The 19,887-nt window shown below is 43.6% G+C and overlaps 1 protein-coding gene across 1 annotated transcript in view; it reads left to right on the forward strand.

Annotated features, from left to right (window-relative positions):
• LOC135208455 (small nuclear ribonucleoprotein-associated protein B-like) overlaps positions 1-19,887 on the forward strand; it is a 34,668-nt gene that overhangs the window by 1,530 nt on the left and 13,251 nt on the right. Inside the window, exon 2 of the mRNA XM_064240652.1 lies at positions 6,358-6,451. Within this exon, the coding sequence (XP_064096722.1) occupies positions 6,358-6,451 (94 nt within the window). The remainder of the gene's footprint in view (positions 1-6,357; positions 6,452-19,887) is intronic.

Below are 19,887 nucleotides of genomic sequence, written 5' to 3' on the forward strand. Positions count from 1 at the left end.
CAAGAATTTCAAGTAATTTTTCGGACGTCTGTAATTAGCCTAACCCCCAGGAGCCAGTACTAAACACGGCGAAATACATTGGACGTCCCAATCCCTAGTGGATGTCGTTCCGCGGTTATGATCTTGCTGTCCGTGCGGACTTCTGTAGAAATACCCAGGGCAATTCTACAGAATACTAGTTCCGTGCGGACTGCAAGGAACGTAACTGCGGATATGACATCAGCTAGGGATTTGGACGTCCAATGTATTTCGCTGTGTTTAGTACTGGCCCCTGGGCGTTAATTACAGTCGTCTCAATAAATATTACTTTAAATTCTTGTTTAGGAGGTAAAACTGCATAGAAAAACCGCAACTGCCATAGTCTAGGCTGCCGCGGAATAGTACCCTAGATCTTAACCCCCGTTCAGTAGGCCAATCAGGACAGGTGTTGCCTTATTTTGGGGGTCCAGGTCCCCCCCCACCTCCAGCCAGGTCAGGGTATGTCACCCTAAGTTAGGTTAGGCGTTAGGGTGGTGAGGGGTGAAACTGGTTATGGTCAGGAACCTAGGGTGTAAAAAACCGCATGGTACAGGGGTGGACCATGTACGATCAATGTGTACAACCCCAAGAAAAGTACATTATAATGCGTCCAGACACTGGAGTAGAGGTCTTTAGCTCCGTTTCTCACCAACAAGAAGTTGCGTCTGATGCCCATTTCCGATGTCAGGACGCGCTATAATGTACTTTTTTTGGGGTTGTACACATTGATCGTACATGGTCCACCCCTGTACCATGCGGTTTTTTACCCTAGCATTATGGGAAAGTTTTACTGGGTGGTAGTGCAGTCAGTGGACCTTATGCGGTGCACTGTAGGCAATTACTTAAGATTCTTTGCAGTGTGCCTTTGGCCCCTAGCTGCACCACTTTTGTTCTTTTTACTGTACATACCTCCCTTTTCTCTTTTCTTTACTGTACAGACGGCCAACGAAGAATTGGCGTAGTTTCTTTATTCATTGTTCGTTATGGAAATATTGTCCATATGCAGGTGCCAGATTATTACTTAACAATAACATTTCCTTTCAAAGGTGCTATAGGTACTTTAAATAAATTACATTAGAAGTGAGTAGACTTATTCAATGTATTAAAGATGATTATTTTGCAAAGTAAGGAAAATATATACTGATGGGTCCACGATTTCTAATTTTATTCTCAACTCTAGCTTCGTGACAGCATACAGAAGATTTTGAAGTTGGCTTTGCTGCCGCTCGAGTCTTGACTCAACATATCGTACTGCACTGAGGTGTCATTTCGCCTCCTACAGCCGATAAATAATACATCAAGGCGTTAACATTCTTTGAAAACTATGTTTAGTTAAACTAATTTTGTCCTTTGATCAATAAAATAATTTGCATGACATTTAGTCGGCCTAAATTGGACTTTTGATTTTCCCACATGATTAGCCTAGGTCTATTTTCAGCAGTATACTCTCGGATACGTAATATTAATGAATATTTAAGTTGACAATATATATTATATATATATATTATATATTATATTATATATATATAAATATACAATATATTATATATTATATATATTAATCTGCTTTATTTTACTATTACTGTTATTCTTGTTTTATTAGCCATGTTTGCCTTTCTTCTTATCCTTTTCATAATTAACTCAGACCTAGCTATTAAAGGCAAAAAGCAATCATAAAAAAATCAAACTAATATAATTCATCTTATTTTTTATTTTTTATCGTCTTATTTTTTATCGAATTCCTTGCTTATCATCCTGTTTCATTTGGACACCTTGGAAAGCTGTGGGAGTCAAAACTGACTAATACATTAAGAAAGGCTTACTTTCCCTAAAGCTTTCTTAGGTCGATCTTTCTGTAGCTATTCATTTCTTCTAAATAGAAATTAATTCAAATTAGTTTCACATGTACACCTACTAGACCTACTACCATCAGCATATTATAAGTAGCTGAAAGGATAAGAAATATGAAAGGTGACGTTCTCGTTTAAGTCTATTTCAATTTTTTTTTTTTAAGAAAAACCTACTGCTTTAATCAAGGGTTGCTCTTCGACGGCTACAGGGTGTAACACGAGTGTATGCACGTGTTTTGTGGAATGAAAGATAAAGTTTCTTTGAACATAAAATATATTTTATAAACATGCATTTTAAGGCGTCCGTTGTCCGTGCGCAGAATTTTAAAATAACTCTTATCATTTGTGATGCTTTCACGAGATGGAGTTCGTAGTGAGAACTGAGAAGTCGTATTTAGTCGCCTGAGATGTAGAAGAGAGCAGAGGTGGCGTATAGGAGTGATGGAAGGATTAGGCCGATGTTAATAAAGTATCTCCCAATAAAATTATTATTCAGGTTTTGAAGAAAAAAATGCATGCATCATTGAAACCGTTTCCCTCCCTATCCGTGGTATTCACTGGCCACCGATAAAAAACAAAACAAAAAGAGTAAGCCTAACTGAATCACTCATCCATCAAAGATAAGTTTGCTTATTCATTAGACTTATTCATTAGAAAATTATCAAAGACTTCAAGTGTAGATTTAAAATCTCTTCCTCTCCAACTTCTTGTTGGTGAGAAACGGAGCTAAAGACCTCTACTCCAGTGTCTGGACGCATTATAATGTACTTTTCTTGGGGTTGTACACATTGATCGTACATGGTCCACCCCTGTACCATGCGGTTTTTTACCCTAGGTCCTGACCTAACCAGTTCACCCCTACCTAACCTAACTTAGGGTGACATACCCTGACCTGGCTGGAGGTGGGGGGGGACCTGGACCCCCAAAATAAGGCACACCTGTCCTGATTGGCTACTGACGGGGTTAGATCTAGGGTACTATTCCGCGGCAGCCTAGACTATGGCAGTTGCGGTTTTTCTATGCAGTTTTACCTCCTAAACAAGAATTTAAAGTAATATTTATTGAGACGACTGTAATTAACGCCCAGGGGCCAGTACTAAACACAGCGAAATACATTGGACGTCCAAATCCCTAGCTGATGTCATATCCGCAGTTACGTTCCTTGCAGTCCGCACGGAACTATTCTGTAGAATTGCCCTGGGTATTTCTACAGAAGTCCGCACGGACAGCAAGGATCATAACCGCGGAACGACATCCACTAGGGATTGGGACGTCCAATGTATTTCGCCGTGTTTAGTACTGGCTCCTGGGGGGTTAGGCTAATTACAGACGTCCGAAAAAATATTACTTGAAATTCTTGTTCAGTAGGTAAAACTGCATAGAAAAACCATAACCATTATCAGACACCAGTCATAAGCAATGTCGTGACGAGGCACTAGAATTCAAAGTTCACAAACTAATGTTGCTCAGCAACATTTCCACTACTGTAGTGTCTTGCTCTCATGTGGTGCTTCAAGGTGTTCCACCTCTAGGCCCATGTTCTAAATTATGCCGTTCTTTAAACAGTTTTATTCATCTATGTATGATTCTCTCCGGTTTATTAAGCTTTTTTGATATCTCTCCAACAGGAACTTGCACCGAATGCAGTGCAATAATTCTTAGACCGATAAATGACACATTGACATTAGATTCCCGTGCACATAACATCAAAAGCAATAGAGTGAGGTCGCCTGGTTCACAATGTTAAGATAGTTTTTTTTTTTTTTTTTTTATTTGATAGCATTTTTGTGAGATTCCATATTTTTTCTGTAAAATTTAACAAATGGAATAGTTCAACTACCTTCAACTTAATATTGAAATAATAATTTAAGGACTATGTTTATGCGATACTACTAGTGGTAGGTGTCTCCTATCTATTTGGTAATGTATATCTATGGTTGTGATATGACGTTTTTTATCACTTCGTTTCGTTCACGTCAATTTTGTTATATGGAAAATAGTTTTACACAGTAACATAACATAATTTTCTAAAGATATCAGAGACTTTTTAATGTCATTGCACATGATTTCTTCCATCTTTGAAAAAAAAAATAGATAAATAAGGCATGAATCGTGCGTCAGGCAGGTGAAAGAAAAATTATGAAACTCTGCCACGAGTTTTTTGGCCGACAGTACATACCTCCCTTTTCTCTTTTCTTCATCTTACTTTCCACCCTCTCCTAACACTTGATTCATAGTGCAACTGCGAGGTTTTCTTCTTGTTACACCTTTCAAACCTTTTACTGTCAATTTCCATTTCAGTGCTGAATGACCTCATAGGTCCCAGTGCTTGGCCTTTGGCCTAAATTCTGGGGTTAAAAACCGCATGGTACAGGGGTGGACCATGTACGATCAATGTGTACAACCCCAAGAAAAGTACATTATAACGTGCCCTGACACCGGAGTAGAGGTCTTTAGCTCCGTTTCTCACTAACAAGAAGTCGCGTCTGATGCCCATCTCCGATGTCAGGACGCATTATAATGTACTTTTTTTGGGGTTGTACACATTGATCGTACATGGTCCACCCCTGTACCATGCGGTTTTTTACCCTATATTCAAATCAACTCCTGGAATCCCCAAGTAACACTAAACATAGGAAACAATGGACTAGAGCCTGGTCCCATCATTCTGCAAGCTGCCGGTGGGGAGCAAATGCTGAGTAAGGGTTCCCAGCTCCTGTGTGCCTATAGACATTACTTGGGTATATCTGTGGGAATATGACCTAATCAAACTTGACTTTAATGTAACCTAACCAGGGATGCTGTGACATGGCTGGGGGTAGGGGTCTTTGGACCCCTTGATCACCTTACTCTGCATTCTACTGGATTGTGTGTGTGTATATTATACTTGCTGTTTCTTGGAAAGTGGGCATACGTAAGCCTAACATAGCTGCAGCTAATTTAAATTCTTGGGCAGGCCCATGTTTGGTGGTATCCTAGGCCTGCCTATGTACTTGAAATGTGCAGTGCCACAAGCAGAGATGTGGCAATGCTCCTATTTCAGATTGTGGTTTAAGGTGCCTTTGGCGATTAGCCTAAATTGGTCATGGTCAACCATTCTGTGAAGTCAGGTTCATTGGTTGACCAGAGTCCACAGGATGGTTGACGATGACCAATTTAGGCTATTCGTCTAAGGCGCTTTGGAACCATCAGAAAAAGGAGCATTGTTACATCTCGACTAGTACTAAGTAGACACTGTACATTTGAAGTACATAGGTAGCCCTAGGCTACCCTAAGGAACATGGGGCCTGCCTAGAATTTGAACTAGCTACCAGCTAGGCTAGGCTTACCTGTGCCCACTTTCCAAGCTGAGAAAGCAAGTGAAATATATACAGTGTTTTATAGTGTAGAATACAAAGTAAGGGGATTAAGGTTGCCAGTGTCTCCTACTCCCCAGCCAGGTCAGGGCACAGCATCCCAGGTTAGGATAGGTTAACCCAAGAGATGCTAGGGGGTTGCCACTCAAAGACGACAGCAATACTATACATTAGCAATTTCAGTAATGGAACCAATATTTTCTTGCTCCTTTTTTTAGCTTATCGCCTAATTGTTATACATGGTTGTAATCGCCTTGTCGTAGATTAATAATATTAATTATGAGGTACTTTTGAAAACTGATATTTAATAAGGAAATTCTTTAAAAAAAAGCTTTTTCAAACACTGAGCTTCAAGTTTTTAAATGCTTTATGCAAGTATATTTTGATATAATTCAAATTTTTTTCATGACAATATTACTCTTCTGCTAGTCTAGAAAAATGTGAAAGTTCTGTACTTGGTAAATCCAGTTGATTTTAGTGCCAAGGTAACTAGTTGTGCATAGATTTGTGTGAATGGAGATTGCCAGCAAGATGAGTGTTTGCATCAAAACTTAGGATTCTGTTTGAATTTGTGTTTTGAATTCAATCTCATATTTCAGATTCAATTTTTTTTAGATTTTGGCCATAATCCTGTCAATCATTGTCATTGTGGAAGAACCCAAATTAAGATAATTGTAACCAATATTCTAAAAAGTGCCAAAGCAGTCACTGAAAGCAAATTAGAACTTTGTTCTTTCTTTAGTCTTCATTACAATAAGGAAAGGTTCATTCAAATGTCTTGAAGCATGTATGACTGGTTTATGAGGGTAAGAAAGCTGTTACACTTGATTGGAAGCTTGTACATTAACATGTAAGATTTTTGCTTGTTTTCATATGCATATGTTAAACAGTGTAAACTTTAAAAAAATGTACTTTAAGTAGTAGTAGATAATCAGATATATCAAGAGTGATGCATGTTAAAGCAAACCGGAGGAAAAAAAATATATATATGAAGTTTATAACTAAAGCTTGAGTGAGTTGTACCTTATACTTCTGTTTTTGTATGATATTTTGTGTCTGTTGTATGGTTGATGTAAGGTAAAGTATGTTGAGTTTTGGCATTTTGTTTTTGAATTATAATTTCTTTTTTTCAGACGTTCTCCAAGAATAACAAAATGCTCAATCATATTGGGTATAGAATGAAAGTCACCATGCAAGACAGCAGGACATTCATTGGCAACTTCAAAGGTATGAAATGGCATGTACACATGCATTGAACTACTTTAGTTTTATACTAGATAATTTACTTGTTTCTTTACCTCTGCATATCATCCTCTGACCTTGATTTGTTAAGAGTAATTGCTTCATGTTTAAAAATTTTTGGTTTATCTTTGGGAACATTTGAAGAGGCCTCAAGTCATTAAGCCATTCCTTAGCTTGAGATTGTACACCAATTAAGTACTCTGGTTATGTAACTCTACTTGGTTATGCAGCGTTGTGGTAAATGCTGTTTTTTCTAGTGGTGGTTTTTCAGTTTGTCATGGATACTTACATGTTGAATATTTACAAAATTATATGTTGAATACAAAACTTTTTTTTCTTTAGTGTTGTGTTTCTGTTCAGTTCAACTAGTAGATATATGATCAGCAAATGGATTTTCCCCCACTTCAGTAACTTTTTTTCATTTAACGATTTCAGGGCTGTAGGTTCTCTCCCTTATAACTATTGTAACAATGTACAAAGGCTACAGAATATTCAGTCATCTTTGATTTATATTTTTGAGAAACTAGTGAAGCAGTCTTATTTCCTTTTTCATGTGTGGATTGTTCAACACTTTCCAGCAGATAATATAGTATGCATCTTCCTGCTTTTCCTTTCACTTCTGGACTGCTAAAAAAGAGGACATGATGGGGATCTTCTTGGGATTGTCCATTATCCAGTTTTTATTTCTTTGGTATTGAGGGTCTGAGGAAAGCCATAGGTTAGTTGCCAGTATTTTGACTGCCCTTTACTCCAGAGTTGGTTCAGTTTGGTTCCCTCCCTTGCCCAATTTTGGGACTGTCCAGGAGCATGCAGGGTATCTGGTTGTTGTCTTGGTCTTATATAGAACTTTCCTTCCGACCTTCTCCATTTCTAACCAGTGCTCAGGTGGTGTAAAGAGATCAGGTAGAAGAGTAGGGGAATTCTGACTTCTGGAGCAGTGTTTTTGGTTTGCACACGTGAAGCTTGACTTGGTATCATACCTCTAATTTGCAACTGTTTGTTAACCCAGTGGTATAGTCCCCTGGCTGATCTCCTGGGCTCAGACTGAGGTAGTACTCTTGGTTTGTTTACAGTGGTCCCCCCGTATTCACGGGGGGAGTACCAGACCTCCCCGTGAATAGTTAGAACCCGCGAATGTTTGGAACCCCTATAAAAATGATAAAAACAGCCTATTTCGTTAGGTAAAACTCAAGAAAAACCACTAAAAATTTTCATACTTTTTTTTTAATAGTTTTATCACAAAAAGTGCATTTTATGATGAAATTGATAAAAAAAAAACCAGAAATTTGTGGATATTTCTCATAGAAAAATACCGCGAATGCACGAATTTTCCGTGAATAATGCGGGGAAACATTCCTGAGAGAAATCCGCGAATGTGTGAGAACGCGAATACGGGGGCCCCACTGTATTGTGTATCCTGGATGCTTCTAGAATGGGCCTCTGGAAAGAGGATGATTATACTTATAACCATTAACCCTCAGCCAACAACTCAGGCTGTGCTCAGTCTGGTACCATGTGGCAAGTAGCATCTTTTGGACTGTTGCATTGGGCACTGTAGACTTGGCTCAGATTAACAAAATATTTGTCCCTCATTACCTTTCATAATTGCCAAAGGTTGAATTTTGATATCTCAGATCTCTGGGGATACTTCATCTTTAGTAGCAGTACTTATTGGAGACCACTTTGGTTAATGTCTTCATTGCTTCTGCACAATAATGTTGCTCCTTTGGTTACATAAAGTCGAAGATGAGCTGCACCCATTCCTCTTCATTGTCTCAGGGCCCACGTAATGTCTAGTAATTGCGCAGAAAGGAAGGCCTATAAGTAAACCATCCACAGGAAGCTAGGAAGAATTTTTGCAGGTGTGGCTCATGCTAGCTGCTGTCCATTGTTGGATTGGTTTGCTTGCATGCACATGATCATTTTCCCTGACAAGTCTGCTTGTCATCAGCCAGCGCCTCAGTGGTGTGGTTGGTATGGTGTTTGTGCCCCACCTCTGTGGGCGCGGGTTCGATTCTCGGCCATTCCATTGAGGAGTGAGAGATGTGTATTTCTGGTGATAGAAGTTCACTCTCGACGTGGTTCGGAAGTCACGTAAAGCCGTTGGTCCTGTTGCTGAATAACCACTGGTTCCATGCAATGTAAAAGCAACATGCAAACAAACACTCATTCAGTCATCTTGGTGAACATTTTGGCCTTGAAATTAGTTTGAGACCGCTAACCATAGGTGAGCAGGTAGACCACCTATCAGAGTTCCCTTCAACACTAGATAGGACACCCATAGGTCCCTGGCTCTTTTTCTTTGGTCTTATAGTAGTCTGAAGTCATAGCTTTTCCATTATTGACAGGACAAATTTGTGTGCTGCTTAAAGGTTATGTTGGGGAAGAGATGCATTAGATGCCAGGTCTTCCCTCATTCCCTTTTGCACCCTTCATAATTATATTGACCCCAAACCTTGTTTGTGCTTGTCAGACAGGTGCTGGAAGCTATGTGATGAAGCATTTACCTAAGGAACAAGATCTGAAGATGGTTCGCTCTGCCTTGTCATTACCTAGGAGAAATCCAAGAAATAAAGCATTATCATTCATTCCTTGGTGATGATATTGTTTCCTGCCTGAATTTCCTGTTCTTGTACAAGACAGACTTTTCTAGAGGATGATTAAAAATTTTGAGCCAAATCCTGTAAACTTAACAGGAAAGCTTGCATTTCTACATTGGAGTTATGCCATCCCTTCAGTCTTTTGTCTTTGACATGTGACTATTGGGATGTGGCATGGTTTAAAATTATCTTTAGTTTTTTAATTTTACCCATGAGTTAGTAATCTGCATAATGGTATGCAGTAATTTGAGTTTTGTTCATGAAACTTACCTGTCAGATATATATATAGCTGTATTCTCCGACTCCGACAGAATTTCAAACTCCCGGCACACGCAGTGGCGGCCAGGTGGTTAGTACCCAGTTCCGCGTGGGAGGCGGATATCAGGAATCATTCCCATTTTCTATTCAGATTTTTCTCTGTCGCCGGTCGGTAAACAACTGTTTACAGACCTCCGCCTAGGATTTTGAAACTTCTTGTGCTAACTTGAGTATCTGATTGACTTTTGGTTTTGATTTGGCTTGTTGGCTTGGCATACGTGATAGTGGATTTGATTTGGATTTGGCTTTGACTTTTCTTTGATTACGATGTCTGGATCTAGCTCTGCTAGCTTCAGGGTGTGTAAGGTGCATGAATGTAAGGTGAGGTTGCCGAAAGCTTCGGTAGACCCTCATTCAGTGTGCTCGAAATGTCGTGGTCATGTCTGTATGTTGAATGATAGATGCATCGAGTGTGAGCAATTGATGAAAAAATTGAATGGAAGGCATATGATTCTTACGTGAAAAAGCTTGAGCGTGATAGAATCAGGAGGTCTTCCTCTAGGAGTGCTTCTGTGAGTAGAAGTCAAGGTAGAATTGTATCTCCATTAAATCCTCCTGTAGATGTAATTCAACCAGATCCTGTTGTATTGCCTCCGAACAATCAGGAAGTGTCTGCAGAAGAAGCGTATTAGTTACGATCATGGATCGATTCGCGCCTTGGAATCTAAAGTGATTGCTCTACAGTCAAATGTGAATTGTGATAAAAGTGTTAGTGCATCTAGTGTAATGGAAGGGGTGTCAGATCGTCCATAATGCCTCTAGGCCTAGGCCCCTGCCGGACTCCCAGCCTTAGGGAGAGGGCAAGCCGAAAGCCGAAGGAGGGTTACGGGATCTAATGACCGGTCCTTGACGTCCCTTCGGCAGAAACTGAGGACGAATCTCAGGCTGCCGGTGTTCGTGCACGGGCACGAATACTTAAAGAGTGCTCTGCTTCTTTTCCGAGACTTCCTCTCTCCTCGCCGAGGTTGGGACGCTCGGAAGACCTCTCAAGGGGAGAGCGGCAGGGGCGCTAGTTGTCGCACAGGCGGCCGTCGCCCTTGTCGCCCTCTTAGGAGAGGTTTCAGAGAAGAGGACGCTTCACGTCCTTCTGATCGTTATGTAGATTCGTCACCTGAAGATTTTGAAGCTTTTCCGCCACAGAAAAGGAACAAGGCTTCATCAGGTGGGAGGATTCTTTCGAGCGTCCAAGTCGCCTCTAAGCTTGTTCCTGAGTTGAAGGAAAGGGCATCCCCTCGCCCATCTTCCTCGCACAGGATGAGTCCTTCTCCTGATCGAGAACTTTCCCCTTCAATGGAAAATGCTTTGGGAAATGCAGAGACAGTTAGCCTCCTTTTTTTTGAGAGAAAGGAGGCAGAAACTAGTCATAGAAGGAAGGATAGGTGGCTGCCTGTTAAGAGAACTAGGCAGTCCCCGGCTCCTACTCCGCGTTTTTTCGGCCCTTTGAGTCTACTCCTAGTAGCCGACGCATTAGAGAACGTGATTACGTTCCTCATGAAAGGGCGTCTAGGAGAGACGAATTTGACAGAGACTTTGAGTTGTCGCACAAGCGGCCAGCGTCTTTGTGCAAAAGGCCGAGAACGCTCAAGAATCAAGATCGGAACGTCAAGCTTTGCATGTTGATGATCACGCTCGGCGTCTTAAACAACGAGAAGACGCTTTTCAAGACGCGCGGATCGCTCGCCAAGACGCTCCAACTGACTCTGTTCAGGACGCACGGCGTCCTACACATCATGACGTCAGCAAGACGCTCAAGCTGAGCTGTTCAGGACGCACGGCGTCCTTCACATCAGGACGCTCTGCAAGGACGCTTCTCAGAAAAGCACGGCGCCTTGCAATATCGGGAGGACGCTTTCCAGGACAATCAACAGTTTGAGTCAGAAACGTCGTAAGGATGTTTCTCAGGTTGAAGTGTCGAAGTCATCGCGATCTTTGAAAGGCGCTGATGACCGAGAGAAGGATTCGTCTAGTGATCGCTGCCCTACTGATGATGACGAACCAAATGCGTCAGCGTCGTCAGACTATAAGACGTTGACGGATTTACTTAAGAAATTATTCCAGATAATTTTCAAGCGCCAATTCCTTGCTCTCCACCTTCACAATTTGCTTCATCGAAGGCCAGGAAGGCCCCTGGCTTCGTTAAGATGGCCACTTCGCTCTCCGCGAAGAGAGCGTTTAAGAGAGTCCAGGATTGGATGGATTCAAGGAAGGTTAAAGGGAAGACTTCTTTTGCACTTCCTCCATCTAGACTGAAAGGGAGAGCCGGGATCTGGTACGAAACAGGAGAAGAAGCAGGATTGAAGGCACCGTCATCTTCTCAAGGAGATTTCGCCAATTTGGTGGACGCTCCAAGGTCGTCTTATTTGTCATCGGACAATGAACCGGAGACGGATCATCACCTCAAGGGGTTATATAAGACGCTAGAGGTGTTTAACTTTTTAGATTGGTGCCTCGGTGGCGCTGGATGTACAATCGAGGAGTCAAGACTCAATTTCGCTAGAAGAGCTTTCGAGTGTACTAGCTTGTATGGATAGAGCAGTAAGGGATGGCTCTGATGAGTTAGCATCTCATTTTCATACAATCAACTTACCTGTCAGATATACATAGCTAAGACTCCGTCGTCCCCCGACAGAAATTCAAATTTCGCGCCACTCGTACAGGTAGGTCAGGTGATCTACCGGCCTGCCCTGGGCGGCAGGACTAGGACCATCCCCGTTTTCTATCATATTTTCTCTGTCGCCTGTGGTATCAACATTGTTGTTATTATCTCCTGACTTAGATTCATTTTTCAACATTTGATCAACGTTTTTCGGCGTTTTTGGTGACGTATTTGGATCGTGTTTTGGCATTCGCTACTGTGGACTGTTTTTTGGAATAACTCTTTTGGATTTTTCTCAGGATGTCTGATTCTAATGTGAGTGTGAGAATGTGTGTGAATGTAGGCTGCAGGGTGAGGATACCGAAGGCTTCGGTTGATCCTCACACTGTATGCCGTAAATGTAGGGGGGTTCAGTGTTCTGCTATTAATACTTGTAAGGAATGCGAGGGATTGAATGCAGAAGAGTGGAAGACTTTGACTTCTTATTTGAAGAAGTTAGAGTTGAGGGATAGAGTTAGACGACTGAAGGTGTGAGTTCAAGGCCTATTGAGCCTTTCACGGATAATTCTATTCCTACTGATGTAGATTCTCCCTATATATCTCATTCTCAGAGTGCCTTTTCGGATTCGGCATCGGAAATCGCCAATCTGAAAGCTACTATTAGAGACATGAAGTCCAAGATGGCTGACTCCAAAGGTAAGGCTAGTGATAGTGAACATTTCAGTGAAGTGTGTTTCTCCCAGTGTTGTGGAGGGGGCGTTTGATCGTCCCTGCGACGCTCCCAGGCCTAGACCTCTTCCAAGCTCCCATGCCCAGAGGAGAAGGGGAAAGTCGAAAGCCTTGAGGAGGCGTGGGGATCCCCAACGGTCAGACGTCCCTTCAGCTAGCTCTGCTTCATGGCAGGCGGCTCAAGGGCGCTATAGAAAAAGCGTCTTTCGCGAGTGTTTCTCGTCCTCTCCCTCTCCCTCACCTAAACGAGGGTGGAAGGAGTCGAACTTGTCGAGACCGCTGAAGCGTCATATGAAGCCTGACATAGATTCGAGCCCAGAGCGCTTCTCAGATGACGCTCCGTCTGCTATTAAGAAAGCGAAGGTGGCGTCAGCGTCACCTGACGCTTGCGCGGAAGTACCCCTTCAGTCTTCTTCCCCGAGTGATGACGAAAGGCGTCATGCACTAGACGTGGGAGAAGCGTCAAGAAAGATAATTATGGCAGTCCAGGAACAACTGTCATCTCTTGTGGGAGTTTTAGCGCCCCGTCGGAAGGACGTGACGCTTCCAATTAAGAAGTCTCGTCCTCTCTCACCTGCTCAAAGAGAAGCGTCAGACAGACGTGAAACTGCTAAACGTCTTACCGAAGCTTCGAGTTCGAGAGCTAGAACGGGGGCTTAACGAGAGTTTGGTTCGTAAAGCCAGAGAAACGTAAGACGTCTTTTAGAAGTGAAGCGTCATTGAAAGCGGATCTTAGACGTGACGCTCCGTCCAATATTGTGACGCCAAGTAGGACGCCTTTAGAGAGCGGAGCGTCTTCCAGGCGCGAAGCGTCATCAAGACGTCAGCAAGAGACGTCAGCCAGGACGCTCAGAGAACGGGAAGCGTCATACAAGGCGTCTTCTAAAGTTCAAGAGAAGCCGGAGCTTGTGACGCCTTCCAAGTCTTTTAGAGCGGGAAAGAGGAAGGAGTATCATTCCCTTAGCCCCGCCCCTCTCCTATTAGGAGTTTGTCTCCTCCAGAAGAGGAAAGTTCAGAAAGGAGAATGGAGTCTCAGATAGATCCCGAGTTGGAGGAAACTCGGATGATGAATATCATGGAAGAGAGGTCTGTCCAACTATAAGGTTTTGACTACCCTGCTTCTGGAGGAGTATGGAGACGAGTTTGACTCCTGCTGCTGCTCCTTCTCCGCGCTCGCTCTTCTCCAGTGCTAAGACGAAGAAGCCTTCGTCTTTTCTAAAATGAAACCCACCATCTCGATGAAGAGGGCATTAAACGCTTAGACTCATAGATGAAGTCTAAGAAAGACTTAGTCAGGACAGTCTTTTGCAATGCCTCCAGCAAGATTAGCTGGGAAAAGAGGCATAGGTATAAGACGGGAGAGAATATGGGTATCGCTCTCCTTCTACAAACAGAGGCAGATTTTTCGACTTTAGTTGACGCTTCACGTCGACAAAGTCTCAATTCAGCACGAATTACGTGGGGTATTTCGGAACTGGATCATCTCCTCAAGGGACTCTTTCATGTATTGGAAGTCTTCAACTTCTTAGATTGGTCCCTTGGGGTGATGGCCAAGAAAGCCCATGATTCGGAAGGAATCGAAACCTGAAGCCCTGTTATGCATTTTTGTCTTGCATTGACAAAGCGGTACAGGATGGATCTTTTGAAATCTCTTCATTATTTGGAGCAGGTCTTTTAAAGAAAAGGACAGTGTATGGCGCCTTCTTAACAAAGGCAGTCTCGCATGCTCAGAGGGCAGCTCTACTGTATTCGCCCTTCTTTCTGACTTTTTGTTCCCTTCTCAGTTGGTGAGGACGTTGCTCACTCTTTAACTGAGAAGGCGACTCAGGATCTTCTGACGCAGTCAGCTAGGAAGAAGAAAACCTGTTTCGACATCTGACAAGAAAGGACCTAGTACATCAATGCAGCCCTTTCGAGGTGGTCCGACCTCCAGACCTCCCGCAAGAAGGAAGGCTCCGGAGAAGAGAGGTAGGTCTGCCTTTCGTCCCTTTAAAAAGGGAAAATGAAACATCTCTCCTCCAAGCACCAGTAGGTGCCAGGCTCCTGGATTCGTGGAGGCCTGGACACTGATAAACGCAGACGCGTCTTCATTGGCTATCATAAGGAAGGGATATCGTATCCCTTTCCTGAACACTCCCCCCCTAACGTCGATACCAAGGGAACTATCAGCCAAGTACAAGGACCCTGTGCTGAGGGATACTCTTCGATCGATGGTGGAACAAATGTGGGACAAGAGAGCGATAGAACTAGTACTGGATCAAAACTCCCCGGGGTTTTACAATCGCCTTTTTTCTAGTGGCGAAAGCCTCGGGAGGCTGGAGACCAGTACTGGACGTCAGCTCTCTGAACAAATTTGTTTCAGAAGGAGAAGTTCTCCATGGAGACTTCTGCTTCAGTCCTAGCGTCATTACGACAAGGAGATTGGATGGTGTCTCTAGATCTCCAAGACGCCTACTTTCATGTTCCCATCCACTTCTCGAAGAAGTACCTCCGTTTCATGACGGGGGGAAGGATCTTTCAGTTCAGAGCCTTGTGTTTCGGCCTGTCCACAGCTCCTCAGGTCTTCACAAGCCTGATGAAGAATGTGGCGAGGTTTCTTCACCTCAAAGGAGTAAATATCTCTCTGTATCTGGACGACTGGCTCATCAGGGCCAGATCAGAGAGACAGTGCTTGGAGGACCTAATGTTAACTCTAGATTTGATCAAAGCGTTGGGATTGCTCGTGAACCTCGAGAAGTCTCAGCTGACCCCCAGACAAGACCTAGTCTATCTGGGGATTCGGATGGATTCTCGGGGTTTTCGAGTTTTTCCTTCGCAAGAGAGAATCGCGAAAGGTTTGCGAATAGTCTCTCTCTTCTTAGAGAAGGAACAAACGTCAGCGAGGGAATGGTTGAGCCTTCTGGGGACGCTTTCCTCGCTACAACAATTCTTCCCTCTAGGAAGACTACATGTACGTCCGCTTCAATTCTTCCTCAAGAGGTCTTGGAGCTGGAAAACCGGACAACTGTCGGACGTTTTTCCCATTCCAATGGAGACAAAGTCCACAACCTACAATGGTGGTTGCTCCCTCTGGAAGAGAACAAAGGGATCTCTCTAGAACACAGAACCCAGACCTAGTGTTGTTCTCCGACGCGTCGGAGAGAGGTTGGGGAGCGACATTAGGCTCAGAAGAGGTGTCAGGCACCTGGGAACCAGCACAGGTGACTTGGCACATAAACTGCAAAGAGCTCTTCGCCGTACATCTGGCTTTGAAGAGCCTAGAACCTCTGGTATTAAACAAGTAGTGCAAGTAAATGTGGACAACACCACCGCACTTGCCTACATTCGGAACAGGGAGGGACGCACTCCTCGTTCCTTTACGAGCTGACGAGAGACCTATTACTTTGGACGTCTCACAGGAACATCTCCCTACTGACAAGGTTCGTACAGGGAGTAAAGAATGTGAGGGCGGACAGGCTCAGCAGGAGGAACCAGGTCCTTCATACAGAATGGACACTACACGAGGGAGTGTGTCTCGATCTCTGGTCTCTGTGGGGGACTCCTCATGTGGATCTCTTCGCAACATTCATTTCAAAAAGGCTCCCAGTGTTTTGCTCGGTCGTGGAAGATCCAAGAGCACTTATGGTAGACGCCTTCCTGCTAAATTGGTCTCTAGTAGACGTTTATGCTTTTCCCCCATTCAAAATCCTGGGGTTAGTAATGAAAAAGTTTGTGGCGTCAAAGGAGACGAGGATGACGTTAATAGCCCCCTTTTGGCCGGCCCAGGATTGGTTCACGGAGGTGGTAGAGTGGATCGTAGACTTTCCAAGATCCCTACCAAGAAGGACGAATCTTCTCAGACAACCACACTTCAAAGAGGTACCATCAAACCTCCCGCTCTCGCTCTGACTGACTTTCGACTATCGAAAGACTTGTCAGAGCGAGAGGCTTTTCTCGCGAAGTGGCAAGCGCGATCGCGAGAGCACGCAGAACCTCCACTACGAAAGTATACCAGTCGAAGTGGGAGGTATTTAGAAGGTGGTGTAGAGCCAGAAGTTGTCCTCCTCCTCTACCTCTATAGCGGAAATTGCTGATTTCTTGCTATTCCTGAGAGTAAAATCTCACCTAGCCGTATCCACAATAAAGGGATACAGAAGTATGCTCTCGGCTTGTATTCAGGAACAGAGGATTAGATCTGGCAAATAACAAAGATCTCCACGATCTCATAAGATCTTTTGAGACTTCAAAGTCTAAGGAAACAGTACCTCCGAACTGGAACCTGGACGTAGTCCCTCAATATCTGTCATCGGATAGATTCAAGACCTCCTCATCTGGCATCGTTTAGAGACATAACTAGAAAAATGTCTATTCCTAGTATCTTTAGCTACGGCAAAGAGAATTGGTGAATTACAAGCTCTGCAGGATAAAGTAGGATTCAAGGGAGACTCGGCTATTTGCTCGTTTAAGACCCTGTTTTTTAGCGAAAACGAGAATCCCACGAATCCCTGGCCTAAGTCATTCGAAGTCAAGGAATGTCGAGTCTCGTAGGCAGAGAAGCAGAGAGGTCTCTATGCCCTGTAGAGCACTGAAGTTCTACCTTCAGAGAAAGCGTCAGTTGGGAGGCTCTAGACAAGGTCTTTGGTGCGCGGTAAAAGACCCCACGAGACTGATGTCCAAGAATGCTCTGCGTTCTTTGTAAGAAACGTCATTACGGACGCTCATCGGGTCTGTCCTGACGAACAGTTTACAACTACTGAGAGTAAAAGCTCATGAAGTAAGAGCGGTTGCGACGTCTCTCTCGTTTTATAAGAATATGTCGCTTAAAAAACATAATAGACACGACATATTGGAGATGCAACTCAGTATTTGCATCTCATTACTTGAAAGACGTGCGTGTGACGTATGAGAAGTGTTTTTCTCTAGGTCCTATCGTATCGGCAGGTACGATTCTGGGTATGGGAGCCGACACCAATCCTTAAATGTATATACTGTTCTTCTTTTTGGATATGGTCGAGAGTCTCTTCGAACAATGGAGGACTTAGGCTCGCACGGGCGGCCGTCTATGTTGTTCAGTAAGAGAATTCTTGTCATATCCAATTAGTTGAGTATAATTTTTTTTTGAAAATTATGTATGTGTGCGTAGTGGTTTTTGAGTTACGGTTGTTGTGACGAGTTCGGGGATAAAACTCGTAACAATCCTTAGTTCTAACATATGGTTAGGATCAGGTGGTCGGGATTGGTTGTGTGCTCCTTCATAAGGTGTAATTGTCATATAAGTGGATCAGCACCCATTGACAAAGTCCTTTTAGGCTCTGCCGAGTAAGTGGATAAGACCCATCGACAGACCCACAAGAACTCTTGGCCATAGATCACTATCTCGCTAAAGTTTCTTGAGGTGATGCAGACTACTGGGCGAACACCCACGAAGTCTACCACCTATCAGGTAGGAACCAGGTTTTTTTTTTATACCTACAACATATGTTGTTTACCTGTCTATTCCATATAGTAGCTGTCTCTTGCCCTCCACCGAAGGGTGCCAATCAGCTATGTATATATCTGACAGGTAAGTTGATTGTATGAAATGATATTGTTATGATACAATAAAGTTTCATACATACTTACCTGGCAGATATATACAATTAAAGGCCCACCCAGCCTCCCCGCAGGAGACAGGTGGAAGAGAGAGAAAATATGATAGAAAACGGGATGGTTCCTAGTCCTGCGCCCAGGGCAGGCCGGTAGATCACCTGACTACCTGTAGCGAGTGGCCGCGAAATTTGAATTTCTGTCGGGGACGACGGAGTCTTAGCTATGTATATATCTGCCAGGTAAGTATGTATGAAACTTTATTGTATCATAACAATATTTTCATTTTGCTACAGGTCTGCTTAAAAAGAGAGCTCTCTATTGTAATTCTTTAACGGCGAAAGCAGTTTTCTCCCGCTCAGAAAGCGGAGTTATTATTCGCCCCCCTTCTCTACGCATTTATTTCCGCAGTCCATGATTAAGGATCTGTCGGTAAATTTGCAAGAAAAAGCAACAAGGGACCTCTTGACTCAATCCTTCAAACGACCTACCTACCTTCAGGGCTTCTACTTCAACAGCTCCAGCACCCAAGAAGAAATTTAATTTAAGCCCTTTCATGGAGCACCTTCCTCTAGAGGTTCCTCGAGAGGAAGGGGGTCCTTCAGAGGTAATCTCTTCTACCAAGAAGGGAAAAAATTGACATTTCTGCCCTTCAGGCACCTGTAGGTGCGAGACTCACCTTATTTGCTCAGGCATGGAGGACGATAGGGCGACACCTGGACCCTAGATGTGATCGAGAGAGGATACAAGATCCCTTTCCTCTCTACGCCTCCTTTGAGCACGAAGCCGATAGACCTGTCGCCCGCATACCAGTCAGAGAAGCAACAGATCTTACTCGACCTTGTAGATCAAATGTTGGAAAAGAAGGCCGTAGAGGAAGTTCTGATGCTGGATTCCCCAGGCTTCTACAACAGGTTATTCCTGGTTCCGAAGCAGTCTGGGGATGGAGACCTGTCCTAGACGTCAGCAGACTGAACATTTTTGTAAAGAAAGAAAAAGTTCAGGATGGAAACTTCTCAGTCTGTTCTAGGAGCCCTTGAGACCAGGGGATTGGATGGTGTCATGGACTTTCAGACGCTTATTTCCACTCCCGATCCATCCCCAATCAAGGAAGTTCCTGAGGTTCGTCTTAAAAGGACGGTCTTCCAGTTCAGGGCTCTGTGCTTCGGTCTGAGTACGGCGCCGATGGTTTTACTTTCCTCATGCGGAATGTGGCGAAATGCTTCACCTATCGAAAATAAGAGTCTCGCTCTACCTGGACGACTGGCTAATCAAGTCGCCTTCGAAGTCAAGGTGCCTGGAGGACCTTCAGACGACATTACAGCTGACGAAGGCCCGTGGGCCTTATAGTAAATTACGAAAGTCCCATCTGATCCCCACGCAGTCCATCGTGTATCTGGGATTCAGATGGATTCAGCGGCTTTTCAAGCTTTTACATCAAAGGAACGTCAGCAAAGGATGCTTAGAGAAAGTGTTAGCCTTCTTAGGGAAAGAAACATGCTCGCGAAGGAATGGATGAGTCTGCTGGGAACCATTTCTTCGCTGAGAAGTTTGTTTCCCTGGGGAGGTTGCACCTCAGGCCACTCCAGTTTTTTTATGACAGAAAACTGGAA

The sequence above is a fragment of the Macrobrachium nipponense genome, chromosome 35 (assembly GCF_015104395.2).
Source record: "Macrobrachium nipponense isolate FS-2020 chromosome 35, ASM1510439v2, whole genome shotgun sequence".
Taxonomy (NCBI): domain Eukaryota; kingdom Metazoa; phylum Arthropoda; class Malacostraca; order Decapoda; family Palaemonidae; genus Macrobrachium; species Macrobrachium nipponense.